The sequence below is a fragment of the Mirounga angustirostris genome, unplaced genomic scaffold, assembly GCF_029215605.1.
Source record: "Mirounga angustirostris isolate CCGP_5_RB_7025 unplaced genomic scaffold, mMirAng1.0.hap1 SCAF_5, whole genome shotgun sequence".
NCBI lineage: Eukaryota > Metazoa > Chordata > Mammalia > Carnivora > Phocidae > Mirounga > Mirounga angustirostris.
The window spans coordinates 175,233,911-175,249,734 of record NW_026991713.1 but is presented as its reverse complement, the minus strand read 5'-3'; the positions used below and the strand labels follow the sequence as shown (position 1 = coordinate 175,249,734).

At 42.8% G+C, this 15,824-nt stretch overlaps 1 protein-coding gene across 3 annotated transcripts in view; it reads right to left on the bottom strand.

Moving 5' to 3' along the window:
- Positions 1-14,936, bottom strand: part of CCZ1 (CCZ1 homolog, vacuolar protein trafficking and biogenesis associated) — a 30,824-nt gene extending 15,888 nt beyond the window's left edge. The window contains exons 1-9 of one of the 3 annotated variants that reach the window (XR_010412030.1): positions 14,719-14,936; positions 13,668-13,765; positions 13,475-13,568; positions 13,112-13,189; positions 12,696-12,743; positions 11,729-11,812; positions 10,479-10,654; positions 2,773-2,854; positions 289-350 (exon numbers count right to left, since the gene is read on the bottom strand). Coding sequence is in view for 2 of the 3 variants with exons in the window: in XM_045875819.3 (XP_045731775.1) it covers positions 289-350; positions 2,773-2,854; positions 10,479-10,654; positions 11,729-11,812; positions 12,696-12,743; positions 13,112-13,189; positions 13,475-13,568; positions 13,668-13,765; positions 14,719-14,835 (839 nt within the window). In the remaining variant the exon portion in view is untranslated. The remainder of the gene's footprint in view (positions 1-288; positions 351-2,772; positions 2,855-10,478; positions 10,655-11,728; positions 11,813-12,695; positions 12,744-13,111; positions 13,190-13,474; positions 13,569-13,667; positions 13,766-14,718) is intronic. The other 2 variants (XM_045875819.3, XM_064593309.1) reach the window with 2 other exon arrangements.
- Between the last annotated feature and the right edge of the window lie 888 nt (positions 14,937-15,824).

The following is a 15,824-nucleotide window of genomic DNA, read 5'->3' as shown; positions in this document are numbered from 1 at the left end:
GAAATGACTCAATTCAATTGGGTAAATGATAAACAGGAATATGTAAGACAGAATATATTGCCACTTAATATATATTCTTTTTTTTTTTTTGGAAGCTAGACATTACTTGGAAAACACCAAATTTCAGAGTCTGATAAAGTTTTAATTCACTGGAAACAACAGCATTTCCTTTGCTGATGACTGCCAATAAACAGCACAAATGTAATTCAGTGTTGATGATTTTACCTTTGCCAAAAAAATAAAATAAAATAAAATCCAATACTATATATCGAAGAACAGAAGTTCTACCTTCCATAATGCTGAAGATTTCCTGGCATCTCCGCCCTTACTGGAGAATCCCTTCCCGCCAACTGTAAACAAATTCAACATTGGGAAATGACTTATTAGATTTTCTCCTTTTGAAGCTTTGAAAACCGCATTCATACCTACCAGCTGGCTCCATGCCATTTTTCCGTATCATTTACTCGTATTCCTCCCAATAAGAGGGGGGATTACAAGAGCTACATAAAGGCTGCATTGGTATGAACCAGAATGTTCATATCTTCATCGTACCCTACACTCCACAGACTGACTTAGTTCCTTTTATAGCAGTAACCGAAATTTCCCACGTGGTTAACATAAGCTGGGCAATGACCACCTCATAGGACCCTAGTGGCAGCGCACTCTTCCTATTGTCTCGTTTTGGAAACTCAAGTTAGCGTAAGTTCCCCAGCACACAGCGCTCCTGTGTGGCAGGGCCAGGCGCCAACCCCATGCCTGTCTGACATCAAAGCCTGCCGCCAGGACGTCATGCCTCCTCACGATTTGTATCTGTAGCACACTCCTGAGACTCTTTTGCCGAAGATGTGCTATTTCAATACGCACAGGAAAAGGAAAACAAACAAAAACAAAAACAAATCCAATAGTCATGTTAGCTGAAACTTCTTTCTAAAAAATTCTGACATTCTTTTAGTCTACATAAAATTTTAGCATATAGCCACACACACACAAAAAAGGTTGAGAAACATTCTAAATCCAATAGTAAAAATGGGTATCTGACCCTCAGGTAGGCAGTCTGTACTGAGAAAAAAAGGCCTCGGGCGCCTGGGTGGCTCAGTCGGTTGAGCGACTGCCTTCGGCTCAGGTCATGATCCTGGAGTCCCGGGATCGAGTCCCGCATCGGGCTCCCTGCTTGGCGGGGAGTCTGCTTCTCCCTCTGACCCTCCCCCCTCTCATGTGCTCTCTCTCTCTCTCAAATAAATAAATAAAATCTTGGGCGCCTGGGTGGCTCAGTCGGTTAAGCGTCTGCCTTCGGCTCAGGTCATGATCCTGGAGTCCCGGGATCGAGTCCCGCATCGGGCTCCCTGCTTGGCGGGGAGTCTGCTTCTCCCTCTGACCCTCCCCCCTCTCATGTGCTCTCTCGCTCTCATTCTCTCTGTCAAATAATAAATAAAATCTTTTTTTTTTTTAAGATTTTATTTATTTATTCATGAGAGACAGAGAGAGAGAGAGAGAGGCAAAGGGAGAGGCAGGCTCCCAAGGAGCAGGGAGCCTGATGTGGGACTCGATCCCAGGACCCTGGGATCATGACCTGAGCCGAAGTCAGACGTTTAACCATCTGAGCCACCCAGGCGCCCAATAAATAAAATCTTTAAGAAAAAAAAAAAAAGGCCTCATGCGTCCACACTCACATTGCCGTGTTGAATACTGTGGTTTCCTATTTTATAAGCCCCGCTCTCTGGGCAGGTAGATAATAAAGTACCAGGGTTTTCTGGGGGGGGCAGCTGCACTGCCACACATGGAAAAGCCTCCTGAGGGTGTGGACGTAAACAGGTGCTTTAGCATCAAGCAGATCCTAAGATCAAGTCGTGGCCCTGCCACTTCCTGGCGAGGTGACCCCGGGTATGTCATTGAAGCCCCCTAGCCTGAGTATCCCAGCTGTAAGGTGGGCATAAGGTATCCTACTCAGGATCGTTGTCAGGATGCCAGGAGATAATTCACGTTTGCTGGGCACCCAGGACAGTGTCTGGGACATGGTACGTACCTAAGAAACATGAGCCACTGCCCTCAAACTGCCTAGAAAGGAACTACATGCAGGACCAAGTCCTTCTCAAAACCGGACTTTCAATTTCTTATCAAAGAGGGTTTTTTTTCCTGTTGTTTCAAGTTATAGCCTTAAATGGGGAGGGAGCGAGCGAGCGTGTGTATGCACCTCAGCTGAAATGATTCGTGGGCTATGAATATTTTTCATCCTCAACCTAATGAGAGCTGCAAAAGGACACTTTGGGGAGAAGGCTGCAGTATTACTTATAGGTCTCTGCAGAAAACTGGGAAAGTAAGCATCACAGTGGAAAAGCCAGGCAGGCAATAGAATATCTACAGAATGACACCTCATGCTTGTAGGTGACAAAACCACAGGATTCACCTTTCTTCTGTCAAAGATCCCAGGTGTTTTCAAATTCCCAGAACCCTACCTAAATCCTGTTTCTCCGCTACCCAATGAATTGCTCCTCTTAAAAACAGACCTTTGCTATCGTACTTGAACATAACAAAACAAAGAGCTGACACACATGATTTTCTGTGCTAAGCGATACACAACCAGATAAATATCACACTAGCAACGTAATGTATAGGTCAGAGGTGCCCCACCGACCACCGCATTACTCCACCCTCCTCCCCTGCCCCCCCCAGCCCCCCAGCCCGGTGGGCTTGTATGTATACATACAACATACATGTGCATGGAGAGAGACAGAGGCGGGGGTGGGAGGGAGGAAGACCAGTGCCCGGCCGTACCTCAGGTTCGATATGCCTTGGAAACAGAGACGTGGTGAGGTATTTGTATAAAATTCTCATGTCATCTTGTTCTAACCCACTCCTGAAATATCAGAAAAGCATGGTGTTAAAAGCCTGGAACTGGTCTTCTGTCTTCCTGTGGTTCTGATCATAATAAAGCTCCTCTTTTTTTTCTTGTTTACATTATAGCCAGAAGCCCTTTCCTTGACTGGGAAGTTCCAGAAGGGAAGGAATTAAACTAGTCTGCCACTAGCACTTTATCCTGAGCCGGCAAAGGCGACTACTGTGTCATCCTGCATTTTATATGCCATTTTAAACAAGAAGTCACTGGTCTGATTTGATTTGACTTGATTCCTTGCTTGAATTCCACGTGGGATTCTTCAGGGAGCATTAATAACCACAACACTCCACTTCAGGTAGCAGACTTCTCTTCACTTTCCAGGCTATAGAGAAATGCCACCTGCTTGCACCCAGCCTCCCGGGAAACACTGGCCTGCTGTTGATGGGGAACTTGCTCCTACTCAGTCTCAGAAACGTATGTGGATCTTAATTCTAGGACTTCAGTGTAGGCAGAGAGGAGGAAGAGAAAGCAACAAACTTTCAGGCAAGTCTAATCTGAAATGAGGCAAGAGTAAGCAGCATGTGGAAACAGTGCTGAGACACTGGCAGGCAGCAGACCCCATCTGAGGTCAGTTCTCTAGGTAGGGATATAAACAGACCATGAGTCTGTGTCTGATTTTTTTCTATTCAAGACAACCAGAAAAAAAAAAAAAAAAAATCCTGTGATGAAATCCAACTTTATTATAAATGAAGCCTCTATACCGTATTCCAGAGGCTCTCTCTTCTTTTCCCAGTGAAACCATCTGTTAGAGAAATTTGGCTTTCCTTGGCAAATACATGCTGCTCCCTTCCTGAGACTCTTCCAATGCTGTCTCACCTCTTCCTTTTCCTCTACCGCCTCTCTCCTTTCCAGGTCAATTTTCATAAGGTCTTGTCCACAACTAAAACTATCAGGGGGGGAGCCCCAGCCCCTTAAGCAGGTTTGTTTTGTTTGTCCTATGACAACTCTAACTCTCAAAGTATTATGCGGCCAACTGGGCGGATGGAATCTCCAAATCAAACACATGAAAAGTCATCCGTTTTTTTTCTTTTACAGAAATAACTGAGGTAAGACAGAAGGAGGAAAACAAAACAGGTTCTGGATGTTATTTTCCTTTTAAGACATTAGTAAGAAGTACCAGTAGGGAGGGGTTGTCGATGATAGGTAGAAGACACTACATAAATGACTATGGGCTGGGCAATTTCTTCTGGAGCTGCACTTCCAATAAGAGCAGCTAGTGGGGGGCGCCTGGGTGGCTCTGTCAGTTAAGCATCTGCCTTTGGCTCAGGTCATGATCTCGGGTCCTGGGATCCAGCCCTGAGTTGGGCTCCCTGCTCAGCAGGGAGCCTGCTTCTCCCTCTCCCTCCGCTGGTGCTCTCTCTCTTGCTCACTTGCTCGCTTTCCCTCTCTCAAATAAATAAACAAAATCTTAAAAAAAAAAAAAAAGAGCAGCTACTGGGCGCATATGGCCACTGAACACTTGAGATGTGGCTTGTTGAAATGAGTGTAAAACATGCTGGATTGCTAAGATTTAGCACGAAAAGAATAGGTCATTAATAATTTACGTTGTTTATGTGTTGAAATAATAAATTTTTAATAGCTCATTAATAATTTAAGCCTTTACAGGTTGAAATAAATAATTTTAGATATATGGGGCTAAAATGTTAATCTTACCAGTTTCTTTTCATTTGAACATAGCTACTAGGAATCTTAAAATTATATACGTGGCTTGCACTGTATTTTTTTTTTACATTTATTTTATTTAGGGGTACATGGGTGGCTCAATCGGTTAAGCATCTGCCTTCGGCTCAGGTCATGATCTCAGGGTCCTGGGATTGAGCCCCTGCATAGGGGCTCCCTGCTCTGCAGGGAGTCTGCTTTTCCCTCTCCCTCTGCTTATGCTCTTTCTCTCAAGCGTGCTCTCTTTCTCAGGTAAATAAAAAAAAAAAAAAAAAAAAAGACTTAATTTGTTTGAGAGAGCGCAAGCCAGCAGACAGGGAGATGGACAGAGGGAAAGATAGAATCCCAAGCAGACTCCCCCCTGTGCGTGGAGCCCAGTGTGGGGCTTGATCCTGAGTTCATGACCTGGACCAAAATCAAGAGTCAGATGCTTAACTGACTGAACCACCCAGGCGCCCCTGCACTATTTTCTTATTGAATGCCGCCATTCTAGACCATAGGACACGAAGTAGGAAAAACCCTGTAAGAGGAGACGGCAGACAACACTACTTAACTGCTTACCATGTGTACTGTGACTAGGGCTTTGTTTTATTATTTCGCTTTAGATTTAATGCTAGGCATTAAATACCCTGGTATTGGTCATCTGGATAGAAAACTTAAAAAGAAAAATACTAAGTTGCAGCCAGGTGTCCAGAGCACAAAACCCCAAGTAGGCGATTCCCACATGGCCTACAGCGAGGCCTCGGACCACAGTAGCCCTCTCCAGTGTCTGCCACCCCCATCCCTACTTCTGCTCCCCTACAAAGAATAAATGAGGCGATAATGCATTATAATTATGGAAGATGTTACTATTGGGGGAAGTTCTTATTAAAAAAAGTTAAAAAGTTAAAAAGTTCCTTCCTTAGTGCAAATAAACAAATAGATAAATAAATACACAAAGCAAAAAATTCCTGCACTAACAGGCCCAAATGACTCAGGACTGCATCAATGGTTCACATCAAACAGGCAACAGCCTAGTCATGCTCAGAAGTGTAGGTGTTCCCTCAAAGTCTCTCAAATATGGTTAATATGAATAATTTTTTCTTATTTAAACTTATTTTTTGAAATAATTTTTTATTTATACTTATAAAGTTTATTTTTTTTTAAGATTTTTTTTTTTTTTTATTTGACAGAGAGAGCACAAGCAGAAGGAGAAGCAGGCTCCCGGTGGAGCAGGGAGTCCGATGTGGGGCTTGATCCCAGCACCCTGGGATCATGACCTGAGCTGAAGGCAGATGCTTAACCAATTGGTGCCCCTAAAGTTTTTTCTTAAAAAAAAAAAAAACTTTTCTTCAGCTTAAATCTCAACTGATCCATTTGAATGCAATGTAGAAACCTTCATATCAGGTTCAGTTTTGTCTACAATACAGATGTTATTGTCATGTATTAAATATAATCTAGTCAAGATCCAAGGGTATAGTCAACTTTGATTAACTTAGAAATAGCTAAACCATTTATTCATAAAAGCATTAACCTCTGGATAGTAAATCAATTCACTAAAAAGAAAATTCTCTCAAAAAACAGGCCAAGAACTCTGGACAAGAAAGTTGACTGACATCCTCTTACCAAACAGCGGTAATGTCTAATCCTATCATGGCCACTGCAACACCAAATCCATCCATTAAATGCAACAAAGTCCAAACAGAACTAGAAGATATTTTCTACTAACCATTTGCTTTGAGCTCACAACCATTTACCAAGCATCTACAATGTACCAGGTTCTGGCCATGTCCTGGGACAGACAGACGTTTCTACCTTCAATCAGATAATTTCAAAACAATATAATAAGTAGCAAACCAATCCAACAGTACATTAAAAAAATCATTCACCATGATCAAGTGGGATTTATTCTTGAAATGCAAGGGTGGTTCAATATTTGCAAAACAATCAACGTGATACATATCAATAAGAAAAAGGATAAAAACCATATGATCATTTCAATAGGTGCAGAAAAAGCGTTCAACGAAGTACAACATCCATCATGATAAAAACCCTCTGCAAAGTAGGCCTAGAGGGAACATATCTCGACATAATAAAGATCATATATGAAAAACCCACAGCCAACATCATACCCAATGGGGAAAAACTGAGAGCTTTTCCCTAAGGTCAGAATAAGACAAAGCATGTCCACTCTCACCACTGTTATTCAACATAGTACTGGAAGTCCTAGCGAGAGCAGTCAGACAAAAAAGAAATAAAAAGCCATCCAAATTGGTAAGGAAGAAGTAAAACTCATTATTTGCAGATGACATGACACTGTATATGTGGAAAACCCTAAAGGCCACCAAAAAACTATTAGAACTGATAAATGAATTCAGTAAATTCACAAAAATCAATGTACAGAAATCTGTTCCATTCCCATACACTAATAATGAAGCAGCAGAAAGTGAAATTAAGAAAAGAATCCTATTTACAACTGCACTGAAAACAATAAAATATCTAGGAATAAACTTAACCAAGGAGGTGAAACACCCGTACTCTGAAAACTATAAACCACTGATGAAAGAAATTCAAGACAACACAAATAGACATTCCCTGCTCATGGACTGGAAGAACAAATATTGTTAAAATGTCTATACGACCCAAAGCAATCTACACATTTAACAAAATCCCTTATTAATACACCAACAGTATTTTTCACAGAACTTGAACAAACAATCCTAGAATCTGTACGGAACCACAGAAGACCTCAAATAGCCAATGCAGTCTTGAAAACACAAAACCGGAGGCATCACAACTCCAGATTTCAAGTTATATTTATAACGCAGTAATGATTAAAACAATATGGTACTGGCATAAAAATAGATACATAGAGGAGTGGAACAGAACAGAAAACCCAGAAATAAACCCACAATTATGTCAATTAACCTTCAACAAAGGAGGAATGAATATCCAACGTGGAAAAGACAGTCTCTTCAACTAATGGTGCTGGGAAAACTGGATAGCAGCATGCAAAAGAATGCACCTGGACCACTTTCTTACACCGTACACAAAAATAAACTCCAAATGGATTAAAGACCTAAATGTGAAACATGAAACCATAAAATTCCTTGAAGAGAGCACAGGCAGTAATGTTTCTGACATCGGCTGTAGCAACATTTTTCAAGATACGTCTCCCGAAGCAAGGGAAATAAAATAAAAAATAACTACTGGGACTACATCAAAATAAGAAGTTTCTGCAGAGTGAAGGAAACAGTCAACACAACTAAAAGGCAACCTATGGAATGGCAGAAGGATATTCACAAATCCGATAAAGGGTTAATATCTAAAATATATAAAGAACTGATACAACCTAATACCCCAAAACCAAATAATCCAATTAAAAAATGGGCAGAAAACATGAACAGACACTTCTCCAAGGAAGACATCCAGATGGCCAACAGACACATGAAAAGATGCTCAACATCACTTATCATCAGGGAAATACAAATCAAAATTACAATGAGGTACCTCTCAGAATAGCTAAAATCAACAACACAAGAAACAACAGGTGTTGGTAAGGATGTGGAGAAAAAGGAACCCTCTTGCACTGTTGGTGGGAATGCAAGCTGGTGGTGATGCAGCCACTGCGGAAAACAGTATGGCGCTTCCTCAAAAAGTTGAATATAGAACTACCCTACGATCCAGCAACTGCACTCTTGGGTCTTTACCTAAAATATACAAAACACTAATTCAAAGGGATACATGCACCCTTCCCCATGTTTATAGCAGCATTATTTACAAGAGTCAAATTATAGAAGAAGCCCAAGTGTCCATAAATCGGTAAATGGATAAAGAAGATGTGGCATATACATATAATGGAATATTACCCAGCCATAAAAAAGAATGAAATCTTATCATTTGCAACAATATGGATAGAGCTAGAGACTATAATGCTAAGTGAAATAAGTCAGAGAAAGACAAATACCATATGACTTCCCTCATATGTGGAATTTAAGCAAGAAATGAGCAAAGGAAAAAAGAGAGAGACAAACCAAGAAACAGACTCTCAACTATAGAGAACAAACAGATGGTTACCAGAGGGGAGGAGGGTGGGAAGATGGGGGAAAGAGGGGATGGGATTAAAGAGCACACTTATCAAGATGACAAAAATAAGAATGATTTAAAAAAAAAAAATTGGGCTCCACTTGACAAAACAAAGCATTCAAAACTAAATACACGCATGCACACACACACATAAATACAATAGTAAGCAATAAGAACAAATACATATTCTGTTCGTGAACTATAAAACGCTTCACTGGTATTTAAACACACCAGCTTCGTAACTAACAGTTGCCTCCCACAACGTGTTGTTTTTCTTGGAAGCTCCTTCTTACGATGACTGCCTGGGGCCACCCTTGCCCCGTCGGCGTGTCGGGGTGGGACCCCAGAGCAGTCCTATGAGCCACCAGAGCTGGACACTGCTTAACCCCAGGGGATGTCCTTCACAGAGACAAAGATGCCAAGAGGATCCCCGGGAGTTGGGCAACAAGCAGCCCTGGGAGCTCTTCCAGACCCAAGCCCACTGGTCATGCTGGTTCCACGGCCTCTCAGCAGGAGCTGCTGACTTTGAGCGGGGCCTCTTGCTCTAGGCCTGTCCCTTTCTCACCCCCAGAGTTCACGCCTACGTCAGGGGTTATGCTGTCAGGCGATCGGAATCTGAGCCACCTTCCTCTGACAGGGGCACCTGAGATCACGGACTGCTATGGGATTCTAGTCCATCCCTCCGTCTCCTTGCTGGGTGCAGCCTTTCCAGCACCTCCCTGGAAGTTCGGCCTCTGGAGGGCCGCTCCCTCGTCAGACCTGACTCCCTCCAACCCTAGGTAACTCCCCTTCAACCTCTCACGGCAGCATTAAGAATTTCATTTTACTACCACAGCGTGAATATCATAAAAAGCAACCAGAACAAGGCCAGCTAACACAGCATTAAGTGCCCTGCTAAACAATTTGTTAAATAAAAAAGGAGACACCTTTTCATCTGGACTTCATGGTGTTTTCACAGGAGAAAACGAATTCTACATGAAAACTCATCAATGTGTTCCACAAACAGATTCAAATTTCTTTGGATTAGCTTCTTTCTCTTCCTAAAATGATGCTACAAGATCTCAGCAGGGAGAGGATGGATTTCCAGAAACCACGACTGCCCTTTCTGTTAGCTGAACTCAAGTTTTCAGGCTCAAATACGGCCACATCCTTAACGGCAGAAAGTGGGGTACAGTCCATGGAAACATGAAAACTGAACACGGTGAGCCCCCGGAACAGCTCCTGAACCCCAGGGGCCCATCTCAGATCATCAGCTGGCTCCAGGTCTCTCTCAGGGCCACAGCCTCTATGCGGTCAGTCACCTGCCTATCCACACAGCTTCTTCCGGAGCTGTCTTAGGTAGTGGAAAGCATTTAGTTACAGTTCATCTTTTCTTCTCAAGTATCAACACTTTCAGAGAAATTGTTTTTGTTTTTACTATAGGATGCACCTTTGGTTGCCAGTGGGTAAGTTCCTGGTATTATAGCACATGTAACCTCTTGGGTATTTTTAAAAGCCTAGCTTTAAAAGAAAGTATGCAAAGTATGCTTTCCACATTTACTATACTGTTTCTTTAAAGAGGTTTTTGGAAGAACACCAAAATAAAAATAGGATTCCTAAACTTAACTCGATAGGAACATTTTCTCCACCTTTCATGGATCCAGTTTTAAACTCCCCTGCTTGATCATTTTAACCCAAATTACCCTACCTTTGGTTTAAATAATCACTGCTTTACTTTGACAGTTACCTATAAATATGCTTCCTACCTTGCCCCCTTGCTATTCATTCCAGTTTGATAACCTGCTTTCAATCCAGTCGTTGCTATTTTTATTATCCTAAAAGATTTTCTTCTTTTGTATGACAAGCCTTAGGGTGTACATACCAGATTAGTTGATCGTTATAGAGAAAGGCAGTGTATTTGACTATACTCAGGCTTTCCTCCATTCTATTAATAAAGGACTGGATTTTCAAATAAGTCATTTTATCCAATGGGAAGAAGCTGATTCCACCAAAAATGTCAAGGAGATCACATGACTGCAAATGCAACGTTTGCAAGTACTGTAGGAAAAAACAAGGCATTAAACTTACTGTGAGTACACTGAATATAACACTGACAGCTGAGAATAGTCAGTCAATTTATGGTATGATTACATACTAGCATACTGATAGGACCAGTAAGCAGGTGAGCCACATCTAACTGGATGTGAAATTGGTACCAATTTCAAAATACAAAGTTCAAACATAAGTCATTAATCATTATTCAAGATTGTCTTATCTCTTTGAGTTAATTCCTTCTATGAGTGCTCCTCAAATTATATTAATCTCATTAGGGATCTACACAGTGATATCACGGACAGACAGTACCATCTTCTACTAAAATAACATCGAAAGGACAGGTAGTCAGTTGCTGACAGATAGGAGAGTAATGAAGGCAAGAAGAACAGGAATTAGGAGACAGCATGAGAGTAAATAATTATGGTCATTAAAGTGCAGGAACAAATAGGAAACAAAAGTAATTCATAAAAATGAAATAATTCAAAAACAGATCAAAGGTAGTTCAGGGGAAAAAAAATAGAGAATTATTTCTCCAAAAGGTAACCTGAATTCTACCAGAGGTAAGCTATATAAAATTTAATTTACAGTATAACAGAGTGACAACTATATCAGCACATTCATTTATCATTTGGGAAAAAACTCACTAAGTAATAAAATCTATCATGGCAAAAAATTTTACCTTATGTCAATACAGATTAAACAATACTCTGTCTAGTGAACAATAATCAATCCATAAGAATGTAGGACTCAGGGCAAGAGTTTAAATTCGGCTAATTAACCAATCACCATGCAGTACGTTCACTTTTGAGTAAGCCCACACAGACGCAGGTAGAACGAGGATGAAGCCAAAAGGTCTCCAAAATGATGTAGGGGTGCACACAAATGGCAGGATGCTCTGATCCTGCACAAAGGGTTACCGAAAGATTCAAAATGGAAGGAAGTTTTCTCCCTATTCTGGTTTTGCCACAACGTATCTTAGTTTTTGTCACTTTCAAATCAAGAAACAAACTTGTATGTATATTTCTAAAAGTCTCTTTGAAGACTACTAAAATTGTAAGTAAAATTCAAAATACTTACCCGATGGAAGAATTTCTCTAATCTTTCTTTTAGGAGCTTGACACCTCCATCTTCCATGGCTCTCAGAAATGTCCCATTAAAAAGCTAATAATGTAAAAGATTTTTTTAAAAAGTCAATTTCTTAACATCCTTCAATTTGCCAGTATAACAGATTCTTCTTTTCACCTTATTTAATCCCCTCTATTATTTTTAAACATACAAAATATTTACATGAGAAAGCCTGAATTATAAAATAAATCACAAAAAAATCACACTTTGTTAATTGAGATTTCTATGTAATCACCTAATCCCTTGGGGCATTTTTTTTTTTAAGATTTTATTTATTTATTTGATAGAGAGGGAACACAAGCAGGGGGAGTGGAGAGGGAGAAGCAGGCTCCCCGCGGAGCAGGGAGCCCAATGCGGGGCTCGATCCTAGGACCCTGGGACCATGACCTGAGCCAAAGGCAGACGCTTAACAACTGAGCCACCAGGCGCCCCGGGGCATATGTTTTTAAGTAGGCTTCTCGCTCAGCATAGACACCAACACTGGGCTTGAACTCATGACCCTGAGATCAAGACCTGAGCTGAGATCAAGAGTCGGACGCTTAACCGACGGAGCCACTCAGGTGCCCTGCATTTTTTTAAATCTCAACTCATACCTAAGTTTCACTTCACATAAGTAATATCGCCACTCCTTAAATCACACAAATATCTGCAGTATGCCTTTTCTTTCCTCAAGCACATGGACTCTCTTTTTTACCAACAGGGATACATTCCTAGTACAAGGCTGGGAATAGAGACAAACTCAGTACTCAGTGAGTAAGTGTGGACATAAACCTCAGCGCTGTTTCAAAGGCTCCATTATTCTTCCCCTAAAACAGATACGTACTCACCAGGCAGTCATCGAAAGAATTAAGATTTTTAAACGATTCCGGTAAACAGGGGTAACTGGTTAGGCTAACTTCAGAAAGCGCGTCCTGCTTACCTTGTACATACTGTAGCACTGTCGTAACACTGAGCTATAAACCTTGTCCTGCGAACACACACACACACAGATCTCAATTCAAGCGCAAAAAAGTCCATGGCACAGCAAATATACAATACTCTTGGCAACACAATATAATGCTTGTAAGCTTGGACCCACAACTTCTGTGTGTGGACAATCAGATGTATTTAAATTCAGTTATGAACCAGTAAGCCCAATTTTATGAGGGCTCTTAACAGATGCTTAGAAGGCATTAGTGAGACAAGATATACATTTTTATACAACTGTGCTAATATAAATAGACATAAAATTTCACTCTGCATATCCTGAGAATCTTCTGCAAAAGTGACATAGCTTAAATTTGACCAAGTCACTCAACATTTTCTAGAAATATGAAATGAAAAATGACACATTACCAACAACTCCTCCTCTTGGTATTCGACAACTGGTTTTCCATCTTTACTTTGCTTTTCAATTATAGGATTCCGAACAACCTACACAGTTTTGATAGAAAGAAATTACACAGTGACCCAATTATAGAAGTTTTAAATTTTCCCTTAAATGAAAAAATGTGAACATGTCACAACACCAAAAACACAACTTCTTAAAACAGCCCCAAGAACAAATACACTGCATAGGAGTTCGATTTTAAAACTGCAACCAACTTTATTGTGATTTTACTTTGCAAAAGCTAGAGGACTTTCCTAAAGTCCTAACAGTAAAGATCACCCATAACTTCGCTACACAAATTCAAAAAGATGTACTGTGTATGTAAATACCATGACCATCCAGAAATTCTCTTCTGGTTCATTGAAGAACTGTCTATTCTTCTGTGTATGTAAAGACTTTGCAGGTTTTGATGGACTAAAGGTCCTAAAAAGGTTAAAAAAGAATATGTTTGGGACGGTTCTCCAAGTTGTACGAGGTGTAAGAATTCACTGAGCTCTGCAAAAGCGCGTGTAAAGGCGTTACCTTGTAAACTGTACAATAGCTTCACATAATCCAACATTTCTAATTTTCTCATTCTTTTCTACTTCATTTGGATGGTAAAACAAAATTTTATTTTCCTCCTAAAGTATGAAGAAACAGAATCACATTAATATAAGCATTTTTTTTTTTCATCTCGGCTGTTGAGAATGTTAACATCAACCTCTCCCGTCACCCATGCTTAGCGCCAAAACAAAACAAAAACCCTTTTCAGAAAATCAAGAGTTATCTTCCCCCTCAGTCTGTAAACAACGCGCACCAGCCTGGAAGGCAATTGTGATACTCCGTAAAGTCACATGTCATCTGGAGGCTCACTAGACAATTATTCTGAAAAACTCGATCTTAGGGTTTCTTTCTTCATGCTCATTTGCAAAAGACCAACATTTGTAAGAAATAAGCGTGTGCGCACGTGCGGACACGTACGCCTCCCGGCGAGTAAAGCTCAGCAGGTTCACGCGCAATTGGACTGACAGCTTTTAAAAGGACCGTGATTTGCTGCCAACAGAACCGGACATCCTTTCAGGGAGTCACCGTCCTCACCTATGAAACAAAAACCCATCCCTGGAGTTTATCTATCAGTTCGGAAAAAAAACTTTCCTAGGGTCCTCCAAGCCTGCGTTATTTTAGGGTTACAGTCCCACCACTCTCGATCCACGCATCTGGTCGGGGACTTCCAGGAACAAAAAACGTAAGCTCAATTTTAGGCACCCGGGATTGGCGCAAAAAGACTCAACCCGTGTGGAGTGATAATTAGCCTGCCGAGCCTGCATTCAATACCCAGGCTTTGATCCAGGACCCGGGAGAGACCCTGCCGGCGTTGCCTGGCCCCCACTTATTCCCTGGCCCGGAGCACGCCCGGCACAAAGCCTCGGTCGATGCCGCCCGAGGAGGGGAGTGACAGGTGCTGCGCGGTGTCCCCTCCCGGGCGCGGCCCCACGGCTCCGCAGGCCCGTCGCCGGCCGGCCCGGCCGCCCCCCGCCCTCGGGCCCTCCTCCGACGGCCGGCTGACAACGGCGCGCGGCCCCTTTCCGCGTACCTCGCCCTCGCGCGGCCCGAAGCGCGGGTTGTAGATGAAGAAGCTCAGCAGCGCCGGCGGGAACTGCTTCTCCTGGGCCGCCCCGGGCCCAGCCCCGGCCGCCGCCGCCGCCGCCATCCCGGCCGGCCCCCGCCTCGGGAGCCTCCCTCTGCCGGCCCAGAGCCAGCTGCCCCGAGGAGACCGCACTTCCGCCTCACTCGCGGTCGCCCCGGAAGTGGTCGCCGCCGGCCCGGAAATAGAACCCGCAGCCCAGCGTCCGCTTCGGGCGGGCGCCCCGTGAGGGTTCCTTCCCGTTTGTTTCCCTGGCAGGTGTTTCTTATTTGAGAGTGAAGGTGAAAGTGAAACTTTGTGTTTGGTTGCTCCCAGATGTCTGTCCTGGCTGAAGCGAGGGCTGCGTATTTAAAGAAAAATAGAACGGGCGTAGTTTCTTTCTTTTCTTTGGAAGGGAGAGTGGAGGCGCAAAGGAAGGCTCTGCGTGATGTGCGTTCGGCTGGGCGATTTGCCCCCTTCCATCATCTACAGGGTCCCTCCTGGCGTGAATGGGTTTCCTTGATCCCTGTTTGGGAGACTTCAGGTGACCGCTGGATCAAACCAAAGGGATGGGGTTTGTGCTTACCCCTACCCCAGTGGCTCCGGGGAGGGAGCTTGCGCGCAGAGGCGAAGGCGCTGGGCTCGGCGAGGCGTGTGTGGTCAAAGCCCGACCAGCGTGTGGCATTCCCCGCGGCGAGCAGGGCATCGCCCTTTCTTAGTTTTGTGGAGTCACTTGCTTTTGAGCTCTGTGGATTGGGACATGGTTGGAACAGCTCGCTACTTCTGGCTTCTCGTATTGGGAGTTCAAACCCTTGCAGCCGACCGCTTGGCCAGACTCAAGACGACCTTGGCTTAGGTTGACTCATTTGTCCCAGACGAAGTTTAGGAGCAGGACCTCTTATTCAAACTGGCAGAATAGACCTTCATGTTTAGGGAGGAGATGCATTGGAATCTGGACGTGAGACGGATCTGGGTACTTATCCTTGCCCTATCACTCACAAGGTGTCAAACCTTGGACCGATTACCTAGCCTTTCTCCCGTCTCTGGTTCGTATTTGTAAAATGGCTAATAGTAAA